Source organism: Musa acuminata, chromosome BXJ2-6 (assembly GCF_036884655.1).
Source record: "Musa acuminata AAA Group cultivar baxijiao chromosome BXJ2-6, Cavendish_Baxijiao_AAA, whole genome shotgun sequence".
NCBI lineage: Eukaryota > Viridiplantae > Streptophyta > Magnoliopsida > Zingiberales > Musaceae > Musa > Musa acuminata.
The window spans coordinates 4,847,731-4,875,458 of NC_088343.1; the positions used below are offsets into that span (position 1 = coordinate 4,847,731).

General features: G+C 40.2%; 5 protein-coding genes across 5 annotated transcripts; 1 reads left to right on the plus strand and 4 right to left on the minus strand.

The window, feature by feature from the left end:
• Positions 1–294: 294 nt before the first annotated feature.
• Positions 295–1,543, minus strand: LOC103986943 (transcription factor MYB1). The gene is made up of 3 exons (XM_009405103.3): positions 1,374–1,543; positions 1,171–1,300; positions 295–982 (listed from the first exon to the last, which is right to left on the minus strand). Exons 1-3 carry the CDS (start codon positions 1,504–1,506, stop codon positions 418–420), a joined length of 828 nt encoding a protein of 275 aa, XP_009403378.2. The 5' UTR covers positions 1,507–1,543; the 3' UTR covers positions 295–417.
• Positions 1,544–3,793: 2,250 nt separating this feature from the next.
• On the minus strand, positions 3,794–6,115 carry LOC135613630 (protein GAMETE EXPRESSED 1-like). Its single transcript, XM_065110660.1, has 7 exons — positions 5,640–6,115; positions 4,966–5,553; positions 4,749–4,875; positions 4,472–4,658; positions 4,244–4,400; positions 4,083–4,156; positions 3,794–3,993 (listed from the first exon to the last, which is right to left on the minus strand). Exons 1-7 carry the CDS (start codon positions 6,113–6,115, stop codon positions 3,794–3,796), a joined length of 1,809 nt encoding a protein of 602 aa, XP_064966732.1.
• A 3,855-nt stretch (positions 6,116–9,970) lies between these two features.
• On the plus strand, positions 9,971–12,971 carry LOC135614354 (serine/threonine-protein kinase RIPK-like). Its single transcript, XM_065111643.1, has 5 exons — positions 9,971–10,558; positions 10,634–10,769; positions 11,058–11,194; positions 12,060–12,183; positions 12,270–12,971. The coding sequence occupies exons 1-5, from the start codon at positions 10,175–10,177 to the stop codon at positions 12,806–12,808; spliced, it is 1,320 nt and encodes a 439-aa protein (XP_064967715.1). The 5' UTR covers positions 9,971–10,174; the 3' UTR covers positions 12,809–12,971.
• Positions 12,972–16,263: 3,292 nt separating this feature from the next.
• Positions 16,264–19,585, minus strand: LOC103988228 (formin-like protein 16). Its single transcript, XM_009406781.3, has 2 exons — positions 18,237–19,585; positions 16,264–17,899 (listed from the first exon to the last, which is right to left on the minus strand). Exons 1-2 carry the CDS (start codon positions 19,508–19,510, stop codon positions 16,552–16,554), a joined length of 2,622 nt encoding a protein of 873 aa, XP_009405056.2. The 5' UTR covers positions 19,511–19,585; the 3' UTR covers positions 16,264–16,551.
• Positions 19,586–22,932: 3,347 nt separating this feature from the next.
• On the minus strand, positions 22,933–23,451 carry LOC103988229 (ethylene-responsive transcription factor 1A). Its single transcript, XM_009406782.3, has one exon. The coding sequence runs from the start codon at positions 23,449–23,451 to the stop codon at positions 22,933–22,935; it is 519 nt and encodes a 172-aa protein (XP_009405057.2).
• Positions 23,452–27,728: the final 4,277 nt, after the last annotated feature.

Consider the following 27,728-nt stretch of genomic DNA (forward strand, 5'->3'; position numbering starts at 1 on the left):
AAGGCAAATTGCGATTGTCACAGTCCAAGTCCTAAGCCATGCATGCATTATTTTCCCTTTTTTTATTGGAACTGACCATCAAGAACGAAAACATGTTCATAATAATTTTCTGTTCTTCCATCAAATATTCTATTTTCTTCTCGGATATTCAGGTTCAAATACCCATGGATTTTTCGTTTGTTTACTGACTTCATATAATAAGTAAAATATAAATTCTTAATTATATAAGACTATCATGCACATATGAATATTTCCAACAATAAAAATTTATTTTGGTGATTTCGACACCAGATTTTGATTGTGAAAAGAATACACGCAAAATGAGTTGTACAGTCGTTTCTTTTCACCTTTTCCTTCGAGTGAGATTTCCCCCATCAAACTTTCTTATTGCTTTGCACCACATCGGAATCTCTTTCCTCAACAACTTGGTGTCCAGTTCAGCCAGTCGTCGTCTGCGTCGAGAAAAGCTGCTACTGAACTGAGATTGAACTCAATGTGCGGTTGAAGGGAATCACTCTCCATCCAGAACTCGGTGGAGAGGCCACTGAGAAGGAACGTGCTATCGAGAGACATGCTGAAGCAGGGATCCTCGTCTTCTTCACCTACCGTCAGTGGGAGGTCACCCGCGGCACGTGACGGGTCGGCATTAGCAGGAGCATCAGGAGAGGCTTTCAGGGGGCTCATGGACGGCTTCGATGCCGGCTCAAGATGCTGTTGATGGGTAGAAGACGACACGAGTAGTGCTTGGTCGTGGTGGAAGAATGTCTTGGTGCACCTCTGGGCCTTGGTCTGGACGACGACAGCCGTGTGATCCGGGGCGGCTTTCGCTGTGATCGCAGCTGGACCGGCGGCGGAGTTATTACTCATGCAGGGCTTTAGTTGATATGCCTTGCCGTAAGCTTTCTTCCCCAGTGTGGTGTTCCAGTAGTTCTTGATTTCATTGTCTGTTCGCCCTGGCAGTCTTCCTGCAATTAGAGACCATCTGCGTCCACCATTGAAGAAACACTAATTATAGTTTAGATTTCTACATTTGCATGCTGAAATCCTGTTGTTCTTAACACGTTCTTCCACTGTGTCAAATCTATTATCAACCACAAACAATCGAATCGACATGTTCTGAGCTATAAAACGTAGTACGTATCTTTAAGACCACAAGAAATCGCTGAGCACCTGTTACCGAGGAGCTTGTGGAGTCTGATGATGAGTTCATCTTCGTCGTCGGATATGTTGCCACGCTTAATACCCGGCCTCAAGTAGTTGAGCCACCGCAGACGGCAGCTCTTCCCACATCTCTTTAGACCTGCACAAGTTCGTTCATGTTCAGTCGGAAGTACCATACGTGTTCCAAGGAACCTAATTACTCTGTGCTGCACCTGCTCGCTTGGGGAGGCTCCTCCATTTGCCTTCTCCATGGGTGTCAATGTAGGACTTGAGGATGTGGTCTTCGTGAGCTGTCCATGCCCCTCTGTTAAGCCCCTCCTTTGCACAGCATGGCTTCCTTCCCATCTCTCTCTCTCTCTCTCTCTCTCTCTCTCTCTCTCTCTGTGCTAGCTTGTGTGTGTTGATTGAAGAGTCATCATTTCTTGGTATTTATAGGTGGCACACCCCAATGACCATGTTTCACTGAGTTGGACCATGAATAAGGGCTGAGAGGAGGATTTGAAAGTTAGATGGCAGGTTAGATGGAAGTTGGAAAGCTTGACGTGGATGGCCATAAAACAAACTTGTAATGTGCTGCATCAGCAAATGGATAGCGATAGAATATGGATGGTTCTGTGTACACACTAAAGATACTGCTCCTTATACCTAACTCCTATATTTCATTTAGTCTGATATCTCAGATGGAAGCTTAGCACTTTCGGCATACTATTCTTGCAGGGTTTATTGCTAGTAATTTGAAGAACCATAGAAGTCTTCAGATATTAGCATGGAGCAGTAATCTGCACGATTCAAGAGAAGACTGAGATGAACTGCAAAGCTGAAATCTATATACCATGGTGGAATCCTACTTCCTCGATGTAGTATTCAAAGATTGTGCATGATGAATGCTCCGAACGGTCTGCAACTTGAAGAACTCGAAGATTTACACACATTATGACGAAGAACTACCATCACTGAACAAAATTTTTTGGATGATCACTCCACTGATTAAGTCATTAATCAACACAAAACAACACGATGAACTTGGGAATGGGGGATTCAGAATGATGTCTTCTCTTCCCAGTTTGGATTATATCAAGCCAAAATTATATTATACCTATGGATTTGGAGGTCACATGACATATCGGTAATATACAAATATGATCATTAAAATAGAAGCGTCAACAAACCTTCAACATACACTGAACCCGAACATGATAATGCTTCAGCTGCTATCGTGCATGTATAGGCTGCTATTTGAAGAAAAAGAGTAGCCGCCACAAGTGGCTTTGGTATCGCTATCACCAGTGGAAGCGTAATCAAAGACTTGTTAGCTTGCTTTACAGCTCTATCTGCATGTATGACTAGTTGAAGGTTGTGATTTGGATGAAGCTGCCACCGAAGTCACTCTAGTGTTGATGTCTGCTGAATTCTCAGGATTTGGATGACAGAAATTGTAGGAGGATCTCTTAGTATCTATCTATGCGTTATGGAATAAAATCTTTAACATCTATGATTTAGTTCTTTGATGGCATAGTCTGCTGTGGTCCATAACATCCTACTTCACGCGTGGTGTAAACAAGGTCTAAGTTTCTCGGCTTTTCCAGGAAACATTGGCGCCTTCACCCCACTGGTGGCTCAAAAGTGAGGATGTTCTCTTTGTTAAGATGGAATGCTTTGATTAGATAAGATAAGACTTTCCACCTGACGTTCTTTCATCCAAAAGCAGTATCTCATACTGAAAACATCATCATGAGTGATGATGACAACGCGGTGCAAGATCATTTGATTTAGATTGTCGGAACAAATTAGTATAAGCATACGGCGATCGAGATTTTGATGAGAAATTTTGAGCTCTTGGTTCCTTTTTTGGTCTGATTCAGAAGCTTCTGAGATGGTTATGCCATGACAAGTCGGGTAGAAGGATGAGTCAGTGAAAGAACTCCTCATCTGTTATTTTTTCTTGACTGCTCATCTCTTTTGCCTGCCTTTGTCGAGCAATTCGCTCTGTGTTTCTTCTCTCTTTCTTGTTACTCACGAAAGTTGCATATCAGCTCAGATACCATCGATAACGCATTGATTAAGAGGTCCCTATCGAGTTGCTGAAGGACTTGGGGAGCAGTTCACTTTCAGGAAAACTGAGAATAGGCATAGTCGTAAGGCAAGTCACAATGTACCATCCATACAAAAAGAGTTGTACTTTGGCGCCTAAAACAGTACATCCAGTGCAAGAGAAACTATAGTAAGAGAATTCTAGATAGCTGCAATGCTCAAGTTGTGAGCTGTTTGTGCCTCTCTTCTTTGCTATTTCTTAAACTGGGTAAAAGAAGCATCCATTTGTCTCATCTCATTACAGGATAGTTAGTGAGATCAGAAATGGACAGTTGCGAATGACCAATAAATAGTCAGTAATTTAGGTGCCTTAATGAAGATTGACAGTAAACGATGCATGTGGTCTAAGAATCATGGATTTTCCACACACAGAAACAGGGACACAGACTAAGGACAAGAGAGAGCATGCATGGATGATGTGGACAGTTCAACCCATGGTGTGGATTGTGACGTAGAAGCATGAAACATTTGAATTATTCGATTAGTATCATATGAGTCATTATATTAGAACTTGTTAGAAGGAACAATAACAATTGAGAGTTCATTGCCTACGACGAGGCCTAAGGTTGTATTTTCTGCTGTCTGAGATTACAGTGATGGAATTCTCCCCAACTTCTTCCTCCGGCAATATATAATCTGGATCAACCTTGTCATCGACGTCTTCCGGCAACTCATCGTACATCCATGAGTACTGGCTCACACTTATGTCACTCTCTGAGCCGAAAGCCAAGAACTTGTTTCCTGCACCACATCCATCAGTGTTCAGAAGCCCAATCTACAGATAATCTATCTACAATGGCAATGTCAACTTGAGTGATGCAATTACAGACCTTCATTTTGTTCCATTATCCGAACCTTCTCCACCAACGTTAGCAGCAACTGATGATTTAATATCTCATAGTCTCTGCACAGGCAAATATGTGATCTCAAATCCATGATTTCTTTTCTTTTTCTTGAAGAGAAGCTACAAATTCTGTTGATGTATTGTCACCTGTAGGTAAACAAAGAATGAATGATTTGGATGGTTGAAGCAACCAGAAACGAGGATCGAGTTAGGAACACTTTGGACATGATTCGAGACTGCTGATCGAAGTCATCGCCACCAAATCGAACGATGAGGACCTCGAGCACAAATGTGGTACAGAGACCTGTAATCGTTTGGTATCCAATGCTATCAATGGTGATCAGCAAATGTAAAGAATCAAACGCAGAGTCTCACCCAAGTAAAGGCGTGCTCGGATGCTGTATGTCTGTTTCGTACTAGTGAGCATGTAGAGAAGAAAGATCACGCAGGAGTAGAAGAAGAAAGCCTTCATGAATCGTGATTCTACTAGAATTGCGTTGTGCAGCGCGAAAAGCTTGTCCAGAGCAGCGAAAATGTTTGCTTGCTTCGTTTCGAATTCTTCCTGTTACAGAAGCCAAATCTGTCTGATGCGCCGGAAGAGAAGAATGCTTAACAGTCAGTCAGATTCAAGCATGGCTGTCATGTGTCATACCTGAGCTGCTAATATCGATTGAGAGTTCCGAATCAGACGGTCATGAGCCTGTTGGATTTGCTCTTGTCCGAGGAGTAGCTCCTCTTGCTGCTTGTTACCGAGCTCTGCTAGTCTTTGCAAGGTGTCCCTGATGAGAGAGAGAGCAAAGGTGGCAGTAGCAGATTCAGCAATGTGGTAGCAGATTCATAGAATTAACGAAGCGAATTTGGTACATTACCGGCTTTCTTCAAGCGCTTGGGATTGAAACTTGGTGAGGAAATCGAGGCCTTCGAGGGCCAAAGCCTGCCTGTCGAGAAGCTGCTTCTGTTTCTCCAAGGACAAGCCTGCAACACTACCAATATCGTCGGCTTTGCTTTGAAGATTCTGCATCTTTGAGGACATGGAGGTCCCAACTACCTGTATTTCTCTTTCGATTTCTACAGCTTCCTCCCTTAGCTTCAGCATCCCATCATCCAAACTCTTGTAGGACTCCTGCAAGCTTGCCATGCCGGAGATGAGCTTCTCTTTCATGTCGAGCTGTCCTCCTTGCAGCTCTACCTGCGAAGCTGCTATCTCTTTGGACTGCTCAAAGATCGCCTTGGAGTGCTCCAACACGTCATGGATCTGGGCCTCGACAGCACTTGATGCTTGGGCTAATTGCTGGTTCTGGAGGTTGATGGAAGCTAATGAATCCTGGACTTTATCGGAGTGCTGCAGTAGCTGCTCGGATTTCTCTTCCATGACGTCCAACTTTTGTTCTGCAAACTGAGCTGATCTCAGTAAATCATTGACCAACCTCTCTGTGTCATGCTTGAATGCATCAGTCCTGAAAAGATTCAACTCAACAATCTCAACATTAGACTGATGAACTGTGAATGAACAAAGATGTGATCGAGTATTACAATGCTTAACTGTAACTGGTGGCAGATGGAGTTGGTCTCCAAGAAGAACTCGAGGTAGACCTTGTGCTCCACATCATCTAACGTCTTGAGACATCTCAACATCGGAGCCCCTGCATCACAACTCGGAAAAGCTGATCTCCCGGAGTCTATCTGAAAGCAATCACTGAGCTGCCAAGCTAATCTCGATTGCTTCTCTTTATCGGCTATGATCTCTGCACAACCAGAGAAAAGATTTCGGTAAGCGTTTTGCCAGCAATTGTTTGCTCCGACCAGCTTGCTCCTTGCGTTCTCCACCAGCTTCAATCCCTTTCGGTCGTCGAGCCTTTCCATGGAGAACTCGGCTGTTGCAGCACTGATCTCCTTCGGGAAGCCTTGGTTCAATTCTCTTATAGATGATGGTGACGACGAAGAAGAAGAAAAGGGCCACGAAAGGCTCTGGCTCTGAGCACACAAGCAAACCAAGAGGAACGGCAACAAGATGTGCATGTTTACCATGATCAGACAAATGTTACTTTGGGAGACGCTGATTGCTTAGCCTGTATCGACAGTCAACAAAGAAAGATCACTCGGATTGCAATGCAAACATACGATACTATTAACTTCGATTACAAATTCACAGAGTGCACTCATATTTAGCATAGAACAAACTTGGCATATTCTGACTGCAAATTCTGCCAATTACTTGCTGCTTTATCAAGTTACAGAAATAAATACCTCCCAGAGTTAATTCCTCGGGAAAAGATCATGGCATCTTCCTAATTATTAGAACTATTATGAGAACGATCTGTGCTAATAACACAACGAGGAACGAGACAAATATGCAAAGTCCGAACAATAATTAAAAGAAGACGACAAAACAATCATCAAAAGCAAAACGTTAAACAGGATTTCTTGAGCCGGCCGCAAAAGACAGCATCATCCACAGATAGTCCGTAATCATATTTATAGAGAGACAGAGAGAGAGAGAGAGAGAGAGAGAGATAGAGAGATGAACCGGCGTCGACTTGGGTGTTGGACGTCCGTCTCCTAAAAGTCGATGCATGGAAGAAGGGGAGCGACTTGGTACTTATGGCTGCCCGCGAGTGGCGGCTCTCGGAGGAGGCGCGACCACATGAGACGAGAAGCGTCGGCTGGGAGATTAAATCGTGTGTTAAACCGGAATGGGATCTTTTATGAGGTGGAGTTATGGTGATACGCCCGTAATAAATGAATTGGAGGATCTGACGGCCTGTATTGCTTTCCTAATTGGGAAAGTCAAAGAGATTTGATTGGGAGTTAGAAGCCACCCTTCCTTACTGGAAAAGGTCATCTAATTCCACTAAAAGAAGAATTGAATTGAATTGGTCAACCTGTGTTCTCCAATAGCCCATATATGACTGACTCATGGTTTCATAGATAGATAGATGTCTCATTGTGATGACTGAAAAGAAATTAACCTTTAGCCAATTTATTATACTTTGCTTAATAATCTTCCTAACTTGTTCCAAATATTTTGATCAACATAGCAGTCTTAGCCAAAAGTACCAATACAATCAATCTCTTGGTCTTATATTACTCTTAGCACTAATAGGAAAACTCACATATTGATCAACTTATGGTGTTGTAGAAAGAAGATCTCTGAGGTTGTGATATTCCTACTATTTTTTATTCAAACAAACGAATAGATAATTTATTTGTTTTAAAAAAAATATGCTTAATTTGATTATAGCAAATTATGTGGGTGAAGGATAATTAAGAAAAATAAAAGCATTGGTTAAACCAAATTTGGTACACGAGAATGATACCGTCAAGAAACCCAATTCAACATCTTTCCTTGAGTTAGCATCACAATCCACCTACCAGATTGAAGATTATGTCCATTTATATTTCTTCTGGGATTACATTCTTGTTCTTGTATTCCTCGAGATATTGTTCATAGGATGTAAAAAGGAGTGCCATGTACCATTAATCTTAATTTGCAAATCAAATTGTTTCAATCTTTAATCTAAAGCATTACTTTCCATCTGATATGATAAAAACTCGACACTTAAGAACCAATCAAATGGGTTTGTCAGGCAAACATGAACAAAATATTTTTTATTCTAAAAATATTCTTTATCTAGGATTCAATCTTTCCATCCTTACACTTCAAAAATTATGTTGACTTGAGCATAAAAATAATTATATTAAACATATTTCTAATATTTAATTATATATATATATATATATATATATATATATATATATATATATATATATATATATATATATATAGAGAGAGAGAGAGAGAGAGAGAGAGAGAGAGAGAGAGAGAGAGAGAGAATCAAAGAGTCATCATACAAAATATTAGGTGGGTGGATCATCTTTCCAAAAAAAAAAAATAATAGTGTTTATAAGATTACGAGCAAAAGTATTGTTATTCTTATTGATGTAGGACCATAAGTGACTTACACCATTAATGCCACTCACACAAAATGTTATAGATGGGTCATACTCGAGAGATTTTATTTTCTTTGCAAAAGATAAATGATGAAGACAAGATATAAAACTATTATCTTATTGAGATATTCATATGCATATTAATCATGGTTTTGAAGTTTGCATAGACAATATGGCATGTGAGTTGACGAGTAATTTTGAGGCCCTCCAATATGGCAAAGCATTTATTTCACTTGGAGGGTAATAATTTTGCTATCCCACTTATCTGATTTAATTGCTCTGAACATACTACTATGAAATATTTGACTCCTCATCAGAATGGACTCAATTTAATTGCTCTGTATTTTCAAAAATCAAAGTTTTTTTCTTCTTTGTAATCTATATTAAATAAATTAACAGCTCTCTTCTTAGGTTTATCTTAATTTTTTTATCATTTTCCCGAATGACTTTAATTGTTTATCATAACCGTTCATCCACAATTAAAATTCGGCTTGAATTTATTATAGGTTTATCTTATCAATTATGTTGAAACTAATCATGAATAAGAATGAAATCATGAATATATAATTAGAGGACAGATTTGTTGCTTACATATTAGGGCATGCAATAATCATGACATATGACATATGATATAGTCTTTATCAACTAAACTAACTATTCGGCACCAATTGTGTACTCATATGCAAATCCAATTTTCTTGTACCTTATGTTCTCCATAGATTATACAATATAAACAATTACAATATAAATAATTTATAATTATTTAATTATATATATAATTCATAAATACGAATGGCGGTTTAGTTTCATGTAAATAATTATCGTAATATCACTATTAGTTATGTAGACAAAGATTAAGAATTACTTACAATGATGTAATGAGTATATTATTATTATTATTATTATTATTATTATTTTAAGTTAAAATATTTTAAATTAATAGTTCAAGAATGATATTAACGTGATAATTGGTATTAATTTTAACATTAAAAAAGTCGATGAAAAATAAGATTGACTTATAAGAGCTTGATAAATATATTATTTTTAAATTTAGTTGAGCATTTTGAACCGATTTCATCATATAGTGATAATTAGGGTGCATTTTAAATTTAAACTTTTTTCTTAAATCTCATTCATTTATCTTAATAATGATATTAATTGCATTATACACATGGACAACAAGGCATCTTTCATGTGATAAACAATAAATATGTATAGTTTTACCAAACTTTATACGTATCCAATGAAATAGTAATCAACGCTACGCGCAAAAAAGATTTTGCATGTGAAATAGTTGAATTAGAAATCAGCGTTCATAATATATGTCAAGGCGCTTTCGATGGTGTCTTACACTTTGGTTATAGGTTTGCAGAAACCACCTCATTCACAGCCTAAAATACCATCAAACTTGTTTGAGAGACGTCATTGTTTAAGAGCAGTAAATTCTTGTGTCGGCATCACACCAAATGACATGTTGATCATTCTATGAATTTGACATGGAACGATCTGAATCGATTGAATGATACTGTTTCAGAATAGATGTTGTCAATCATGCATGTGCTACGATTAATAAATGCTTTCGATCAGCAAAACCACTTTTGTTGGGAACTCGGTGTTTACACCTCTTGCCATTTACTTTGGTGGATGAGATAACATGCTAATACATCTAATCTTTGAGTTAGATTTTCTTGAAAGCTTGATGATAATAATCCGGATTTTTCGCAATATAATTAAGGAAAAATAACGCATTAAACATGCTTAGAAGTTGAAAGATCTTTTGTTAGCACTGGTCAACGGGAAGAGTTTTCAACGCAGCTAAACTGCGGCAAGTTAAGAGGAACATGATTCCGTGTTTTCGGAGGATTTGCACCTTCTTCGCCTTCCCCATTTGACATTTCTGCTCTGAGAATAGTTCCTGTATAGACTACGCGGATTGTTGCTAAGTTGTGTGTCTGACCTCCTCCCTCTTTCGTCTCAGTGTCTCTCACCGAACCCTCCTCCACCACAGGCGTCTTCAGATGTCTATATAACTCCGTCAGGATGACTTGTTTCTTCTAACCACCAGAAGAATTTATTCATGCGGTTTGAGTAGATATTGTTGCGGTCACACTCGGCAACCTTACAACGATGTCTAGCCATTCATGGCGGTCCTTCATAACAGCCTGCTGGAGAAGCACCAAAGAGGGCTCCGTGACAGAAAACAAGAAGTCTCGGCCGATTCCCAAGTCCCCCCAGAGGCTGTCCTATTATGATATCAGCAACTCCGGCACTCCGCTCTCCCCCGAGGACCTGTCTCTGAGTCTTCCAGGATCAAATCTCCATGTGTTCACGCTTGCGGAGCTGAAGGCCGTGACGAGGAACTTCTCCACGACTAATTTCATCGGGTCAGGCGGCTTCGGTCCCGTCTTCAAGGGGTACGTCGACGACAAGCTGCGGCCGGGGCTGAAGGCGCAGCATGTGGCGGTGAAGTCCCTGGACTTGGAGGGGCTGCAAGGCCACCGGGAATGGCTGGTGAGTATTCATTCTTGCAGCACTGTTTGGTCTCAAAACTCGGTGGAATTTAGCCTCGCTGTGATTTGTTCTTAGGCCGAGGTTATATTTCTTGGACAATTGCGGCATCCTCATCTGGCGAAACTGATCGGCTACTGCTGTGAGGATGAGCACCGGATGCTGGTTTACGAGTACATGGCTCGAGGAAGCCTGGAGAACCACCTCTTCAAGAGTAAGTCTCCATTGCTCAATGATTACATCCTTAATTGCAAGGCATCCCTGTTCCTATTAGAAGAATATAGATTAATGAAGCAAGGAAGATAACCTTTCCTATTCATCCACGAACTATTCAAAGCTGTCATACAGTGAAAATGGCCAAACAATGTCAGTGGTTAGGATAGGGAAAGCTTAAAAAGCAAGGCAGGTAAACTATCACATCGACGTGGTTTGCTTTGGCACCACAATTTCACCGAGAACCTCTTCAAGGAGAAGACTAAATCAAGCATCTAAATGTTCGCAGGGTTGCTTGCTTCGTTGCCATGGTCTACGAGGATAAAGATAGCAGTGGGAGCTGCCAAGGGGCTTGCGTTTCTTCACGAAGCAGAGAAGCCCGTGATCTACCGCGACTTCAAAGCCTCAAACATATTACTAGACTCGGTAATATTCCTGCACCTTCCTCCTCCCTAAAGTCATAGGGTTGAAGAAGTCAACGAGAAAGTTGAAGTGTGTATTCACGTTGTCAATTTGGTCTTCATATCTAAACGCAAATGCATTGTCGTCATCCCTGAAGTAGTTGGCGTGTAGCTTTCAATGAGATGTGGATGACGTTAAACCAAGTTGGCTGGTTCAATTTTGGATCTGAACGCTTCAGCTTTATGTCAGGCTGAACTCACATCTGACATGCTTTAGGAAAGGAAAGCAAGTGAGCCATTTTACTTGTTGAATAAGGAGAGGCAGAGTGTCTATTGTCCATAGTAGGGTTATAGGGTGTTTCAGATCCAATCCAATTGGAGCCAACCGGTTTCAAAATAGTTCGATTTTAATCGGTTCATATTTTGAAGTTATAAATATTTCTGATTAGGAGCATTCTTTTTCAGTTCCATTAGTCTGTTAAAATCGAATCGATTTTAATTTACACAATATCAATCTAATCGAATTTACTATAGATTCAAATTGATTAATTGAGTCAAATTTGATCCAATTTCACAAGTAAGATGAGTTCAATTTTATAAATTTTACCGGTCTAATTGAACCAAATTTCGGTTCGGTTCACTTGGACCAAATCAATTTATCGAATCCCATCAATATATATATATATATATATATATATATATATATATATATATATATATATATATATATATATATATATATTAATCGAACTGGTTGGGTTCAGTTGAACCAAACCAAATCGATTCGGACCTTTAACTGTTCGGTTTAAACCGATAAGAGGGGGAGTCTTTACCATGCAAACGTCCATGTTACGTGAGCTTGAGCTGATCATCTCTACCGCAAAACGCAGGACTACACGGCGAAGCTTTCGGACTTCGGGCTGGCAAAGGACGGACCCCAAGGAGAGGAAACGCACGTCACAACCCGTGTCATGGGAACACGTGGCTACGCCGCGCCGGAGTACTTGTTGACTGGTAAGACTCCGAACGAAGCTAATTTGCTGTCGACTCTCTTTCGGCTTCATGAACAAGGAGCTCACTGCCCGGTCATCCTTACCCAGGCCACCTGACGGCGAAGAGCGACGTCTACAGCTTCGGAGTGGTCCTGTTAGAGCTGCTCAGTGGGCGGCGGTCCGTCGACAAGAACCGGTCAAACCGGGAGAAGAACCTCGTCGAATGGGCGAGGCCTCAACTGAACAATCCACAGAAGCTGAGCCGCGTCATGGATCGCAACCTCGAAGGTCAGTACTCCACCAAAGGTGCGCAGAAGGCAGCGGCAGTGGCTTACAAGTGCCTCAACCTCAACCCCAAAAAGAGGCCTGACATGAGAGCCGTCGTGGAGACCTTGGAGCCTCTGCTGGAGATGAATGACGTACCCATCGGCCCCTTCGTGTACACAGCGCCAGCAGAGACAGAAAATGATGGCAGGAAGGAGATGGACGTGAAGACTGCAGCAAAGGTGAACGGACTCAAGCAACGGGTCCCCAACTCAGCGGTCCGTTCTGAGGCCACCATTCACATGGATAGCAAGGGTTTGTACAGGAACTCTCCAAGGCACCACCAGAGCTCGAGGAGACAGAACAGGGAACATGGAGTGTGATTCTTTATGTTATGTATAGAGAACAGATTGATGATGCATTATATTGGTTTCCTCTTTACATGTTCAGATAATAGTGAATGTTTGGAAGAAGTTTTGGCAAAGACTGTGCAGTTTAATGCTGCAAATTAATGGAATATGCCTGAAAGGAAGGTTATTGGATCAACAGCTTATACATTCTCCAATTCTTTGGTTCATTGCATCATATGTGTGTGGTGAAGAAAGATGGGCTAAGATAATAATCTCGTATTACTAAGGATTAAAAGAGTCGATTTATACTGGATCTAATCTACAACTTAAATAAAAGCTTAAGATTTTGATTGAATTAGCATAAAGTCTTATATATGTTATGTTGATCCCGATTAGTTCGACTCAAATTCATCATTATTTGATTTCTGAAAATTTATACATTTGTTTCTTTTCTATTTTTCAATTGTTGTCAAACTTAATCTCTATCATAATAATACATATTAAGTCTATCGTCTCCTATTTATATGGGTTAGGAGGGAGGATTTCCCTCAACAGATTAGAGGACTTTCCTGTAGACAGATTTAGTTAAGAAAATCTTATCTGCTATCATGCCCCCCGTAAGATGGTGCTCCTGTCAAGAACACTAATCTTGGATCAATGTAATTCAAAATGTTGACGAGCGAGAGGCTTAGTGAGTGAGTCGGCTAACTGATCAGCCAAATGGATATGAGAAACTCGTAGTTGACGGCGGACAACTTGATCTCGCATAAAATGGAAGTCGATGGTAATATGTTTCGTGCAGGAGTGAAATACCGGATTAGCACACAAATAGGTAGCTACGATATTATCTCAATATATTGTAGGCGTATAGTTGATGTTGAGTTCCTTCAGTAGTAGATTTATGACCCAATTGAGTTCTGTAGTGACAGTGGCAGTGGCGATGACACGGTAGTCATGTGTACTTAGTGAAGTGATTTACAAAAAGGACATAAAATTTGAACTTATCAAAAGACAGGATTGGAGCAGGACCCCAAATATCGATATAAATAATTTCAAATGGTTTAGAGGAGGAAATGAAAGATGAGCCAAAAGGTTGCCGATGACTTTTATTACTAAGACATGCATCACAATGCATTATAGAACTAGTGGATTTAAAAATAGGAAGAGAGTAACGAGAAAGTAATTTCTGCTAAATAAGGGACAAGGGATGACCAAGACGATGATGCCACACATCAACTGGAGCCACGACAGAAGAATGAACAGTGGGCTGGGTTATTTGTGAAGCTGATAGCCATTCGTAAATATTACCTCTATTCGGGCCCTGGACCAAGGATGCCCCCGTGCTCAAGTCCTTAATAAGAAATGAATCAGGGAAAATTTCAATTAAAGTATTGTTATGTTTGTAAAATTGAGAAACAGAAATGAGGTTGCATTTAATATGAGGGGCGCATAAAACATCATCGAATGTAAACATAGTAGAATCAAAATTAAGTGTTGTGGAACCAATATGAGTTGTAGGAAGTCTTTTACTATCATGGATGATGATATCTTCATCGCTACCATAGGGATTGTGAAGAGACAAATTCTGAAGATCAGCGATGATGTGATGGGAGGCGCCAGAGTCGACAATCTAGTTGGACTGGCTAGTCATTGGAGTAGTTATGAGATTTGCCTGAGGCTAGTGTGATGGAGCAGGGAGGCGGGGATGAGACCGGTAAACTTTAGTGGAGTGTCCGACTTTATCACATAGTTGGCAGACTACCTGTCTTTGATGGCTCGGTGGGGCAGGATGCCAAGATGGACGATTATTAGAGTTGTCACTTTGCGAGAAGTTATTATTAGGAGGATAAGAAGGGTGTTGCATGAGACCCATAGAATCAAGATGTATATTGGCCAAACCTTTGGTGATGTTCGGAGGGTACCGAATACTTTTCCGTTTAGACTTGTGACTAACTTGAGCTATGATAGTTGGCCCGAGCAGTTTGTTCGCAAGCTTCAAATATGTCTCATAGTCAGTCAGCTTGTCATAGAGTTCTTCAAAGGAGACTGGCTAGTCGTGTGTCCGAATTGCAGTAGCCAATTCCTTTTAGTCGCCGCCGAGACCATTGAAGGTATGGATGATGATCTCTTTATCACATAGGGAATAACCAATCAAAGCCAAGTCATCGATGATAACCTTGATATTTTGTAGATAATTAGTGATAGTACTTCTCTCTTGTTTTGTCACCATCGGCTTGGATAGAAGACTGTGCTTGCGAGTACATGAATTATTCACCAAGGTTGTTTACAGTTTAGACCATACATCGGTAGCAGTCACATATGAAGATATTAAAGGAGAGGCGGATCCAGCAATTGGGGCTTGAATAGCTTGGAGGATGAGATGATTTTGATGCAGTCACAGTTTGTGAGCTGGATTGGGTACTGGACTGGGTTCTCCAGAGATGTTGAGCATGGTTGGTGGACAACTGAAAGAGTCATTAACGTAGCCTAACAAGTCATATCCAAATAAGAGATTATAAAATTGAGTTCACCAAGATGCATAGTTGTCACCCTTTGATAACTTGAAAGGGATTAGCATGACAGCGCTGATGGAGATAAGTCTGATAGGAGACTAATGGTGAGTCTCTATAGAAATAAGAACCGGAATATCATAAGAAGAAAAGAACGAAGACATCCCAGTTTTTTTTTTTAGGCTGCTGCAGCTCACTACTGCTGTGGCCGCTGCTACACAGCGACTGCTACGGTAGAGGAAGATGTTGTAGGAGGAAGCTATAGTAGCGATGCTATTGGAGGAGAAATCTATAATGATTTGGGGAATCTGCAGGCAACGAAGAAATCTGCAGTCGACGAAGAGGGCCCAACCGCAGTAACCGGCAAGGTAATGGGAGCCCGCAATGGTCGCCCACAATATCTTTTCATCGAACGACCAAGGAGATGCCCGCTGCAGTTGTATAGGACGAGGCAGAACGGCCGCGGCCCTTCTCGCTCGAGCGAGATGCGAGAACAAGGAGGAGAGGAGAGTGCAGTCGACTCTGCTTCGGCTCTACTTCAAAGAATGCCGCCGACACAGGGAGGAGAAGAGGGAAGGACAGGCCGCGATCTAGTTGTTGAAGGAGGGTGCATCCACCGTTCGCTTACGGAGAGGAAGCTGCAGCATCCACCATTCTCTGTGGAACAGCAATAAAGATGCCACCAACGTCGGGTGTGGTCATGGTGGGAGCAGCGAGCGGCTGGAGTCGCAGCCGAGGAAGCTGGTCCACTTCTTAGAGAGCCTTCACGACGATGGCTCTGATACCATATTAAAGTAGAGTAGAAGATAGAAATGATTGAAGAAAATTTACATTAATATATCCTTCTCCTATTTATACAGTTAGGAAGGATTGTCCTCACTAGATTAAATGATTTCCTAATAAAAAGATTATCTACTATCAATGTCAACGTCCACAGGTTTTTAGACGATGAAGTCTCCTTCTGCCTCATCCGATGATGCAAAAGGAAATATATCATTTTGCAGCAAAAGATACAATGATTTGGATTTGATATAATACATCGAAGTCAACGCTTTACCAATTAAACTAATCAGTATGTTTGTAAGAACAAAATTTGATGTAATGTGTGATGGGTAATGTGTGAGTCAGTGGATCGTCCTACTAATTACAAAACCGATAAGATATTCGACGAGAAATCAGTCATACAATGCACCTTTGGGCAACGAAAAATTAATGCCGGTCTTCTTCTTCCTCACCGTGTCCGTTTTCTCCGCCCCGACCTTCCCCTCAGTCCTCGTCGCTGCTCGAATCCGACATCGAATTACGGTATAGGAAATCGGGCGGCAAGTTTGGGAACCTGGCCATCGGTCTCATCCGCCTCTCCGATCCCTCCCTCGACGACGGTTCCGACTGTGAAGCCGACGTGGACCCGGACCCCGTTCTTGCCGCCGCCGGCGAGTGCTTCTTCTTTTTCTGCTGTATATTCCTAGCAATGTCGACGCAGGTCTTGTCCACCATATCCAAGAAATCCTTCACTATCGTAAAGAGCTGGAGTGGGTGAGCCCCTTTGACACTGGAGTCACCGGCATGGTAGTACTCTGTAGTCTTCTTCACCAGCTCCAACACCCTCGCTTGCTCTCCTCTCGCCGCCTTTAGCTCATCCTCTGATTCCTCGACAAAGGTCTGCATCTCCCTCGCGAACCCGCCCACGCCGCACTTCTCCAGCACCCGCCTGATCTCTGTTACGCGGGCTTGCAGCGTCGGGCAGGTGGTTATGAGCTCGCTGTAGTCGATCCCCGCTGCCCTCTTCAGGTTGGCGAACTTGTCGCTGAGTCCACCGACGATGGGCAGGCCGAGCATTATGTACTCCTTCTCCCTCTCTTCCCGTACTGCGGAGCGGCTCGTGGACCGGTCGAGGGTGGCGCCGCTGTTGGAGCGATGGAGGCTGTAGTTGCGGTTGACGACCAGGCTCTTGCCCTCCGATCGCACGACCTCCTCCACCACGAAGTGGAGCAGCGTGGTGCTCCCGTCGCTGCTCTTCACGTCGGCCAGCTTGAGGAGCGCCGTGAGGTTAAAGGCCTGGGCGTTGCCCCTCGCTGTGCCGGCGTTCATGCGGTTGCCGGCTTTGAGCACGGTCTCCAACAGCTTCAGGAAGGGACCCCGGGTGGGCGTCTTGAGCTCCTTGCAGGCCTGCTCGAGAACCTGCAGGTATCGCTTAAAGGTGCCCACCTCGAGCGCGTAGTTGGACCTGAAAAGCATGGCGTCGAGGCGGGCGAATGGAACGGTGACGGCATGAAGGATGTGGAAGAGGAACGACTCGGCGTCGGCGAGCTTGGATGGGTCGCCGGTGTATCCCAGGACGAGATTCTCTTCGTCCTTGGTGGGGGCGATCTTGGTGAGCCGTTCGAGGACGTCGGTGCTGAGGCCACAGCCCTCGGTGAGGCCGTCGATGATGTCTTGGCGGCTGATGGCCGTCGACCGCAGGACGATGGCGATGTTCTGCGACCTGCGCGGGTCCAGCAGGACTATCTGAGTGATGGCCGCCTTGGAAGTGGAGGGGTTGGCGGCGGCGTCGACTGCTTTCCTGTTGCTGAATGCGCTACCGAAGAGAGCTTCCATGGTGTCTTCGTCAACCCTGTTTCGATTACACAGAGAAATCAAATCAGAACAATGAACTCGACCAATTATTTTCTTGTGGCTGGTCACTGGTCAATCGATGTTGACAATGCTAAATTACTAAACCACATCAACTATCTTTTGATATTATAATAGACGACTGATGTGTTCAACAAGGACTAAATTTCCTCCTAAATCAGCAAAATCACGCAACTACTAGGTCAACTAACTTCATAATCGTGGTCAAGGGTTGACCAGTTCGTGCTACCATGTAAAACATATATAAAAGATGTTCAAACCTAAATATAAATTGACTTAATCGCATATACATAAATCGTAATCAAGAATTTACTTACTTTAATGAGCCATTGGAGATCTTGTCCCACACCATTGAATGTTCAACGTTAATGGGGTTCATCTTGTCCCAGTGCAATGGCTTCAGCTTCTTGGGCCCACCGTCCGCCGCACCTGCAGCCGATGTCCGCGCTGGGGCCGGTGGCGGAGGCCCCGAAGATGGCGCACCGCCCGGGCGGCGACCGCCTGGTGGCGGTGGTGGCGCTGGATTATTGTTGTTTGGCAGGGGTGGCGGAGGCGGCGCGGGTTTTGGAACTGATTTCGTCGCCGGCGGTGGGGGAGACGGTGCAGGCGCCGCGGCGTTCGACTTCATCGCTGGCGGCGGAGGAGGCGGAGCAGGCGCCGCGGCGTTCGAATTCATCACTGGCGGCAGAGGAGGCGGTGGAGTTGCCGCATTGGACTTTGTCGTCGGTGGTAGCGGAGGAGATGGTGGAGCCGGTGCTCTTGGCGGCTGTGACGTATTACTGGTCTCTGTTGGTGCCGCTAGTAGCGACCACGGCGAGCCACTTTGGGGCGGTGGCGAATGTGATGCCGATAACATGGCCGTACTGGGCGGTTGCGAGCTTGTCGAGCCGCTTCCAAGCAACGATTGCCGTGACGTCAATGGTATGGCTCTACCTGACGCCGGTGGCAATTGCTGATTGACCTGCGTCGGTCTCCGCCAATACGAGCTCCGATCATGAAAATTCCGGGACGATGAATCGATGAAGCTAGCCGGAAGCAATGAATTCTCTTGAATCCTCCGATCGTTTCCTGGTGGCGAAGCGAACATATCATACTCGCGTCGTTCTTCATCGGCGTCCTCCCTCGGCCCGAACGGATACCCTTTATTGCAGTGACTGCAGAACTTCGTGTCGAACTCGCGCCAGTACAGAGCATCCAAGCCATCGTCGTCCACGAACGCACTCCTCCGCCGAGCAGGATTCGCATTGGATCGCAGCGGCCGCAAGCGGGTGCTTTTCACGGGTTGTACCGATTTCTTTTCACGCCGCCTGGCGACGAAGAAATAGAAGACGACAAAGAGGAAGCCGCAGAAGGCACAGCTGCTGACGGCGGCGACGACGACGGCCTTTGTGACACCGGTATCTGTCGGTCTCAAAGATGACGGCGCCGGAGGAGACGACGGATACTGGAAGGCTGGAGAAGGGAGGGACGGGAAGAAGGTCTCTATGTTCCTTTGCAAGGTTGGTTGTGAGGATGTCAGTGTGAGAGAAAGAGAGCAAGAAAGGTAGAAAAGAGGAAGAAGAAGAAGAAGAGGCCTTAGGTCTGAAGCCATGAAGGAGAAGGGAAAGGATCTGAGGACATGGCGTAGTTGTTCGATCTATGTAGGGGTGTGGAGGTCGCTTGTGGCTTTGGCTCACCTGCCCAGTTTGGCTGACGGATTCAAAGGAAGCCAAGAGTGGTTGCCGGTGGTCGCATTCAACAACTCTGCAGAATAAATGAATTAGGTTGTGATGTTTTACCTCCTCCGACCTGCCCGCCTTGTGTTCAAATGGAAGGACAATAAAAGTCGGAATCTAATATTATATTTGCAATTGAGGTTTTGTCATTCGAATTCAACTCACGCAAAACCTTCCTTAAACTGTAGTAGTGTTTATCTAAATAATGAACTTACCGTGGTTGAGAATGGAGATGACATGAAAGAATAGGAGACATCATTGAGTCTTTGAAACTTCAATTTTTTTTTGTCTTTTATCTTTCTTTGTGCAAAATATAAGTTTTGAGTAAATTTCATTGATGTATAATGTACAAAGGATATTTAATAATTATCTCATGTTCGATCGTAACGAATGTTTTTTTAATCTAGGATAAACGTATAACGACACAAAAGGAATGCGATGAATCGGTCACGGACACATCAATCGCATTATATGCTTTCAAATTTTTTTTATCACAATCAAAGATGTGTTAATCGTATCGTATACTTTAAATTTCTTTTTTATTCGTAGTAAATATCATCATGCGCAAAGAGATTCGTCGATTGTGTCATATGCAAACATGTTATACGCAAAGGTGATACATTGATCACTTAAGATCTAAAACATGGTCTTATGGATAGTTATATTTTAATATAAAAAAAACTTTTACATAATGAATATGTTAAGAGTTGAAGCTTTTAAAAGATACAAAATATTTTATTTTGTTATCTCAAGTCCAACCATGGTGAGATGGGCCATTGCAGGCCCGATGAGCAAGATGAGAAGAGATTCGATGAGGAGAGATTAAGATATGATAAGGAGAGGAAGAATTGCTCGAAGAGGAGAGGTCTGAATTGAGGCCGAATCCAATGAGGTCGAGATTGAGATGATTCCAAGTTGCTGTCCGATTGCAAGCAATTTGTTGTGATAGATATCAATCCTAATTGGCAGGTCGATAGGAACAGCTTAAACTGTGAGGGCTGATGCTATCTAACTTGGTAATATGGTTTAGGATTCTAAAAATAATGTAACCGGAGAATAAAGAATCTAATTTAAGCTATTCCATTGGAACAAATTATTATAGCGAAATAATTATTTTTTCTCTTTATATATCAAAATGAGTTTCTCATCAAAAAATTAATTTATTATTAAAAATAAATAATAAAATAATAAATCAATCAGAAACTAAGATACCGAATTTTTTACATAAAAAATTCAATATGAAAAAAATCATCATGGGAACGTAGCCCACTTCAAACTTTTACTATCATAAATAATGATAACAGATTTATAATAAGTCTTCTCCCGAATAACTAGCGGATCATAATAATATCAAGAACACATATCTTAGCTCAATAGTAACATATCATCATCAAATAAATTTTATGAAGAAAAAATTTTAGATCTCACCAAGTGGATATAGCAAAAAAGCAACTTAGAGGGAATAAATTACATATCAGTACGGTTAAAATTATAGAGCTTTTGTAAGGATTATTCACATAAAATTTAAGCTAAAATCGACAAAGTCTAACAAAAACCTTAAAACCATAACATTTCTCTCTCCATTCATTTTCTCTCGACATGCTTTTATTCACAACACTCTAACGTTGTATATCACTTTTTTTTCTAATAAATTAAATTTAGGTTCAATACCTAAATACATCCGTCTAAGCTCATGACCCAATAGATTATACCTAACATAATTGGTTAAAACTTCGGTTGTTTAATAGTAAAGTTCATCATTAAGGAAAAGAATTTTGCATAATTAATTCTTGATTTTTTAAGTAAATACCTTAGTTAAATATTTGCAAGTAATTATCTATTCTTAATATTTTTAAAATTAATTTGTTAGGGAAAAAAATCTAAGTATGAAAAAACTTCTATGTTAAAAGGAAAGAAATCCAAATATAAATTAAGAGACTACACGAGATTCCAGATTATGTCTAGGTTAATTCAAAAGAAAATTTTATTTATTATATTTAATTATTTTCATATAGTGAATAATTTATTTTCATATACTAAATTTTAGACTGGCTAATCGGATTTGAGTTCGATTGTTAATAGTTAAATCTATTTATTTGTTATCGTAGTAATATACCCTAATATCATTCTTTGTGTCCGATGGTTTAGGAAGAGATGTTAGATTTATGACCATATTGAGTATTATTTTCCCGCAAAGTTAAAATATGGCTTTGATTAAGTTGTCAAACCTAACTGGTTTGACTTGTGACCATGTGATCTCCCATAACATTATAGGACCTAATCAAACTTATATTTATAAAGTTATTTTAATTGGTTTAGATCTATTTTAGTTCATAGCTCGATATCCATGTCGGACAATCGATTACTACAAAAGCCTTTTCATGGCATAATCAAGACGATTGTAATTAGGATGATAATAATCCAAACCCCTCAAACAAACTATTAATATATTCATGGCATAATCAAGGTAATTATAGAGATCAAATTAATTATTAATTTGTGCATACATCCACTTCATTTAAGTGTAATTATGGAAGCAAACAAATATATTAGTTGTATGAAGGAAAATAAAAGGGGTTCAAACTTACCATATATATAAATATCATTTAATTATGTTAGAAATATTTAATCATACACGTGAGCTACCATTATCATATATTTTAGTGGCTAAAATATAATATAAATAATGTTAAGATATATTTTTATTGTCTGATATCGAAAGAAATTAGGATTCAATCATAGTCTATATCAAAAAATAAATTAGATTAAATTATCTAGAATAATCTTAAAATGAAGGAAGTATTCAAATAAGAAAAAGGTAAAACATGCGGTCAACGGAAGATGGTAATGAAACACAAACAAATCATAAAGTTTTCACTAATGCTGATCGATTGTGGCATCTCACGGGAGAATATATGCTTCGAAAGCATATATGAATAAATCATTAAAGAACCATGAGATAAACCATTTATATTTTAGGAATATGATAATATTTATTTTTAATAATTAGAAATCATTTAATAAAAAAGAGTAATTCGCCTTTTTTTCTCCTTTTTATCAATTAAAATTAATTTTGACGTCGTTGAGTATCTTTCATTTTCCATTAAAAAAATTAATTATGTCTCATCTTAAATTTGTTACTGTTTCAGCGATAAGATGGAAAAAGAGTCAACAAAGTCTATTCCTCAAAAACCCACCATTAATGTCATATTGACTTATGTTCGTTGACCAAAATGAAGCTTATGATCGCGTGCGGTCACTTCTTTTTCTTTTTGGATTTTGTACAACAAGCGAGAAATTATAGCTCGAAATTTCGACTCTCACTAATCCCTTCGCGTTGACCCCCGGCAGAGGAAACAGGCGCTGCCACTCTCTTTCTTCTCTTATTCTCCGACGGCGGCGGCGTCTCCGGCGATGCCCTCTTCAGTGGCGCCGCGTCGTCCTGCGAGCTGATGAGGAGAGGGAAGTTGAGCAGCGCTCGGGAGCCACGGATGCGGAACGCCGCACGGTCGTAGGCCAGCGCCGCCTCCTCCGCCGTAGCGAAGGTCCCCAGCCAGACCCGCGCCCCTTTCCTTCCCGGGTCCCTGATCTCCGCCGCGTACTTCCCCCACGGCCGCTGCCTCACCCCCCGATAGTTCCTCCCCCTTTCCCGTGCTTGCAGCGGCGGAGGCCGCTGCGGTGCAACGACGGCGGAAAACACCGCACTGTCTCCGCCATTCGCGTCCAACGTCGCGAGAGCCTCTTCGTTGAGGAGATGGTCGCGGATCGCGTCGAGGAAGGCGAGGTCGGGGCACCGTCGTTGCCAGTCCTGTTCCATTCTATTGATCCGTGGGATGAACGAGGGAAGAGCAAGCTGAGAGAGTTGTAGTCGTGGCGGCGGTGTTAGATGGGGTTGCAGACGGTCATATAGACGGCGACGAAAGCAACCATCTCCCTCTCTGCCTTCAGCAGCTCGGCTTCGCTGAAGCTTCCTGTTGGGAACGAACACGTGCATGTTTTTCACGTGCAAACATACCTTTAAAATAAGATAACGTATATAATCTAAGACCGTTTCCTTTTCAGGCAAGTCTTCGCTCCGTTGAAACGGTCAGCGGTCGCATTTGGACTGCGCCGCCGCCCCCTTATCTAATGGTTATATGTTGGATCGAACAAGATCAAATTGGGCACATCGAGTTCACGAGTTAGGTGGGTTTTGTTCTTCGTCTTCCTGCGAGGAAAAGGGCTTAGCCAAATAGACCACATGATATGCAAAAAGAGTAAAGATCTCAGTTTAGGGTCAATCTAAATTCTAATGGACAGAGAAACTAATGGTGCAATTTATTGCAGGGGTACAAACCCTTACAACTAAGTCTGATCATGATTGAATAAGGATTGGAAACGTAATGGAGAGAGAGGATGTATTTACAAATAGAAATCACTAAATAAATAAATGCTTGTCAGATATATGTACTGTAGCTAACCTTCCGACCAACCTTGCGAGATATACACATATAGTTGTTTGTGATACCATTTCATCTATTATTTTCCCCCGAAGTCAATTAAAGTGTGATGTGTGTAATATAACCGTTATTATTAAATAGTTTATTTAATAATAATATAATCATTCTTATTAAGTTCATCATTTATTATAATCAATTTCATAAATATTTTAATTTTTATTCTAAATGAATCATTATTATTAAATATTTTATTTAATATCATTAAAATTTTAAAATTCTTCATTATAATCCAAATGTTACAAACTTGAATTAATTCTTGTATGTTATGAGTTTGTGATAATAAATGTTCTTGATGGGAGAATATCTATATAAACAATGATTTTTGTCTCTGGATTCAACATCTCTTTGAAGTCAAAATAATTTTCTATTCCATCTAAAGTCGGAGTTCTGAGCCGAGAAGTGTCAAAGTTCAAGAAGAAATCGTTACTGAAATTCTTGACAACAATGGTTGGAGGTACGTTATTTCGTTTCCGTATTAGTTTTATTGTATTTCTATTATAATGATTTAGAAACACATATTGATATAAAAAATATCTAACATATAAAATAATTTCATTAAAACTAACATCTTATAAACCATAATACCACAAAATATTCGTGCAAACAATTTCATGAAAATTAGCACCTTATAAAACACCATATAAACAAAGTAAAAGGTATCACTAGCCTTTCAATTGTTGGTACGATATTATATCAATCATTATGATTATAATACCTTTTTACAAGCATGTCGATGCTTCATTTTGGCATATTATAAAAAGGCTTGTGTGGTTCATTCATGATTCTTGATCAACTTAGATCTTGGAAAAACATATATTTGAACCCTTAGTTAATCTTATCAATTGAGTTGTGGAATAAAAGATGCCTAATGTCTCTCCTTTTTCAAATATAACAATCGATGATGCATGACATAAGATAGAACTTGAAACAATTGACTCTACAATATCACGAAAGCAAGTGCGTATTAAACAAGGAGTTTCGTTCACATATTATCATGTAATTTCCATGTATATTAGATATTAGTCGTATATGATAAAATGTCATGCGTACATGAGATATAAGGAATATATTTTTGATGTAGTAATATGAAATATAATCTTGTATAAAAGCATATATGTATAAGCTAAAATATTGAAACTTCAAGCATATCTGCCATCTCGTACAAGCGATCATCACAAAGAAGCCTTCCATCGATCCTCATGTGCTTATTACGATCATGAAAAATCGACAAAGATGTTTCGTTATTGGTAAATTAAAAACATAGAAAGTCATTAAAAAGGTCATGAAGAAAGAGTATTAAAGTAGATTTTGATTGTTTGATTTGGATGTTGTTTCGAAACTAATCGAGGTCCTACTTCGTGTCTATCTCGCCTTCCACCTTCCATCGATCCTCATGTGCTTATGATTATGAAAAATCGACAAAGATATTTCGTTATTAGTAAATTAAAAACATAAAAAGTCATTAAAAAGGTCATGAAGAAAGAGTATTAAAGTAGATTTTGATTGTTTGATTTGAATGTTGTTTCGAAATTAATCGAGGTCCTACTTCGTGTCTATCTCGATGTGAAGTGGTATCGTATGTAACGTTCCGATATCGTTCGTTGTAAAATTGTGTCAAACATTAAAAATGCATCAGATATTCGTAACAAAACCTCTCAAAAACATAAACTAATTTTTAAATCGATAGATTTAATTAGATTTCAAGATCGTTCGTTGTGAAATTATGTCAAATCATGAAAACAAATGCGTTGAGACATTTCTGACAAAATCCCTAAAAACTTAAATTAGTTTTTGAATCAGAGGATTCAGCTATGTGTGAATCTTTAAAAGCAAAATACATTGGAAGAAAGTCCAAGAGATGTTCTTATATTAAAGCCCAAAACCATCGGATTTGAGGTCGTGATTGATTTAGATGTGATCGAATAACGACGAGGTACCAGTCGTTGGTCAGCTTTCTTCGTCAAACCGTGGACTACCAAACGACAACTACCAACGTATGCCATGCATCCATCATGTTGTAATTGAAGTCAATCCTGTCAGCTGCTACCGCTGCGACTAATACAACAAGTGGTGTTATCGGTGATATATGGTGGTATAATGATCAACATGCACACTCGTGATGCTTATACTTCATATAACATTTCACTTGGTCTATTTTGTATAATTCAATATCAGTTTGCCCTATTCGAAATCCTCGTTTGAATTGATATGACATTTCACTTGGTTGAAATAAGTTTGCTTCACATATTTTTATACATTTTTACTACTATAACTTGTGTTTATCTAGCCGATGTCGATGTCAAATCAATACCAACACTTCAGTCGGTCGAACTAATTACATATTATCTTATATAATTAGTTATTTTTAATATTTTAATTTTTATTTATTTTTTAAATTATATTAAGATCCTTATATTTATGAAAGTAAAATATTTAATCATATTTCTCCTTACGTTATAATGTACGTATTATCATGAGTGGAAAATGATACTAAAATAGAGTTAAAAAGATAATTTCATAGTGCTATTCTCATCGTCCAAAGAAAAAAAAAATCATAAGAAAGAGAGGTTTTGTTAGGACACGAAGTAAGATAGCGCCATTTTTCCGAAGAATTTGTTGGAAAGTGAAGCACCGGATAGAAAGGATCTTTCTCTCTCTCTTGTAATCCTACCTCCTCCTCATCTGTCTATTATTATTATTATAGAACTATTGGTTTCTCGACTATTGCTTTCACAGAAGTTATAAAAGGAAAAATTAATATCGATAAGAATATCACTGTAAAATTATCCTTTTAACCTTGTTTTAGTATTATTTTTTATACGTGACAACACGTATTTTTGTCAATAGAGCCAATAACATGAGAAAAAATAAAATTAAATATTTTAAAATATAAGGATCTCAATATAATTTTTAAAAATATAAGGATAGATAACTACATGGTAATATATAATTAGTCTCACTTCAACCCCTCTCGTTGATCCGAAAGATGCTAATAGTGGTGACACAGAGTTTTTAGAGAGGGAAATCGGTCACCTTAAAAAAAATTTAGAACAAATTTAGAGCACTCCGAATTTATTTCTCAAAATAATAATAGAATGATTAAGATTTCTAATCCAAACTAGCTTTAGTTTGCACTTGATATCGATGCAGTAGTGCTCATCTCATTAGGAAATATCATATTAGAATCTTTTGTACAGAGTTTTTAGAGAGGGAAGTCGATCACCTTAAAAAATTATTAGAACAAATTTAGAGCACTCTGACTTTATTTCTCAAAATAATAATAGAATGATTAAGATTTCTAATCCAAACTAGCTTTAGTTTGCACTTTGATATCGATGTAGCAGTGCTCATCTCATTAGGAAATATCATATTAGAATCTTTTGTTCCAATTAAAATTGGATCCTATTTAGGATCTTAAACCTACTCTTTGGTTGCCACCAGTTTTCTAAACCCAAAAGAAAAGTTGAGTGTCTTTGTGAATGTGGATATGCTTTTCGAAAAGTGATGCCTTGGATCATGTGGGGGGTGAAAGAAAGTTTCAGTGACAGCAATGTTTGAGGGGGACATAAAATGAGCTGTTTTCTTGCAATGAATT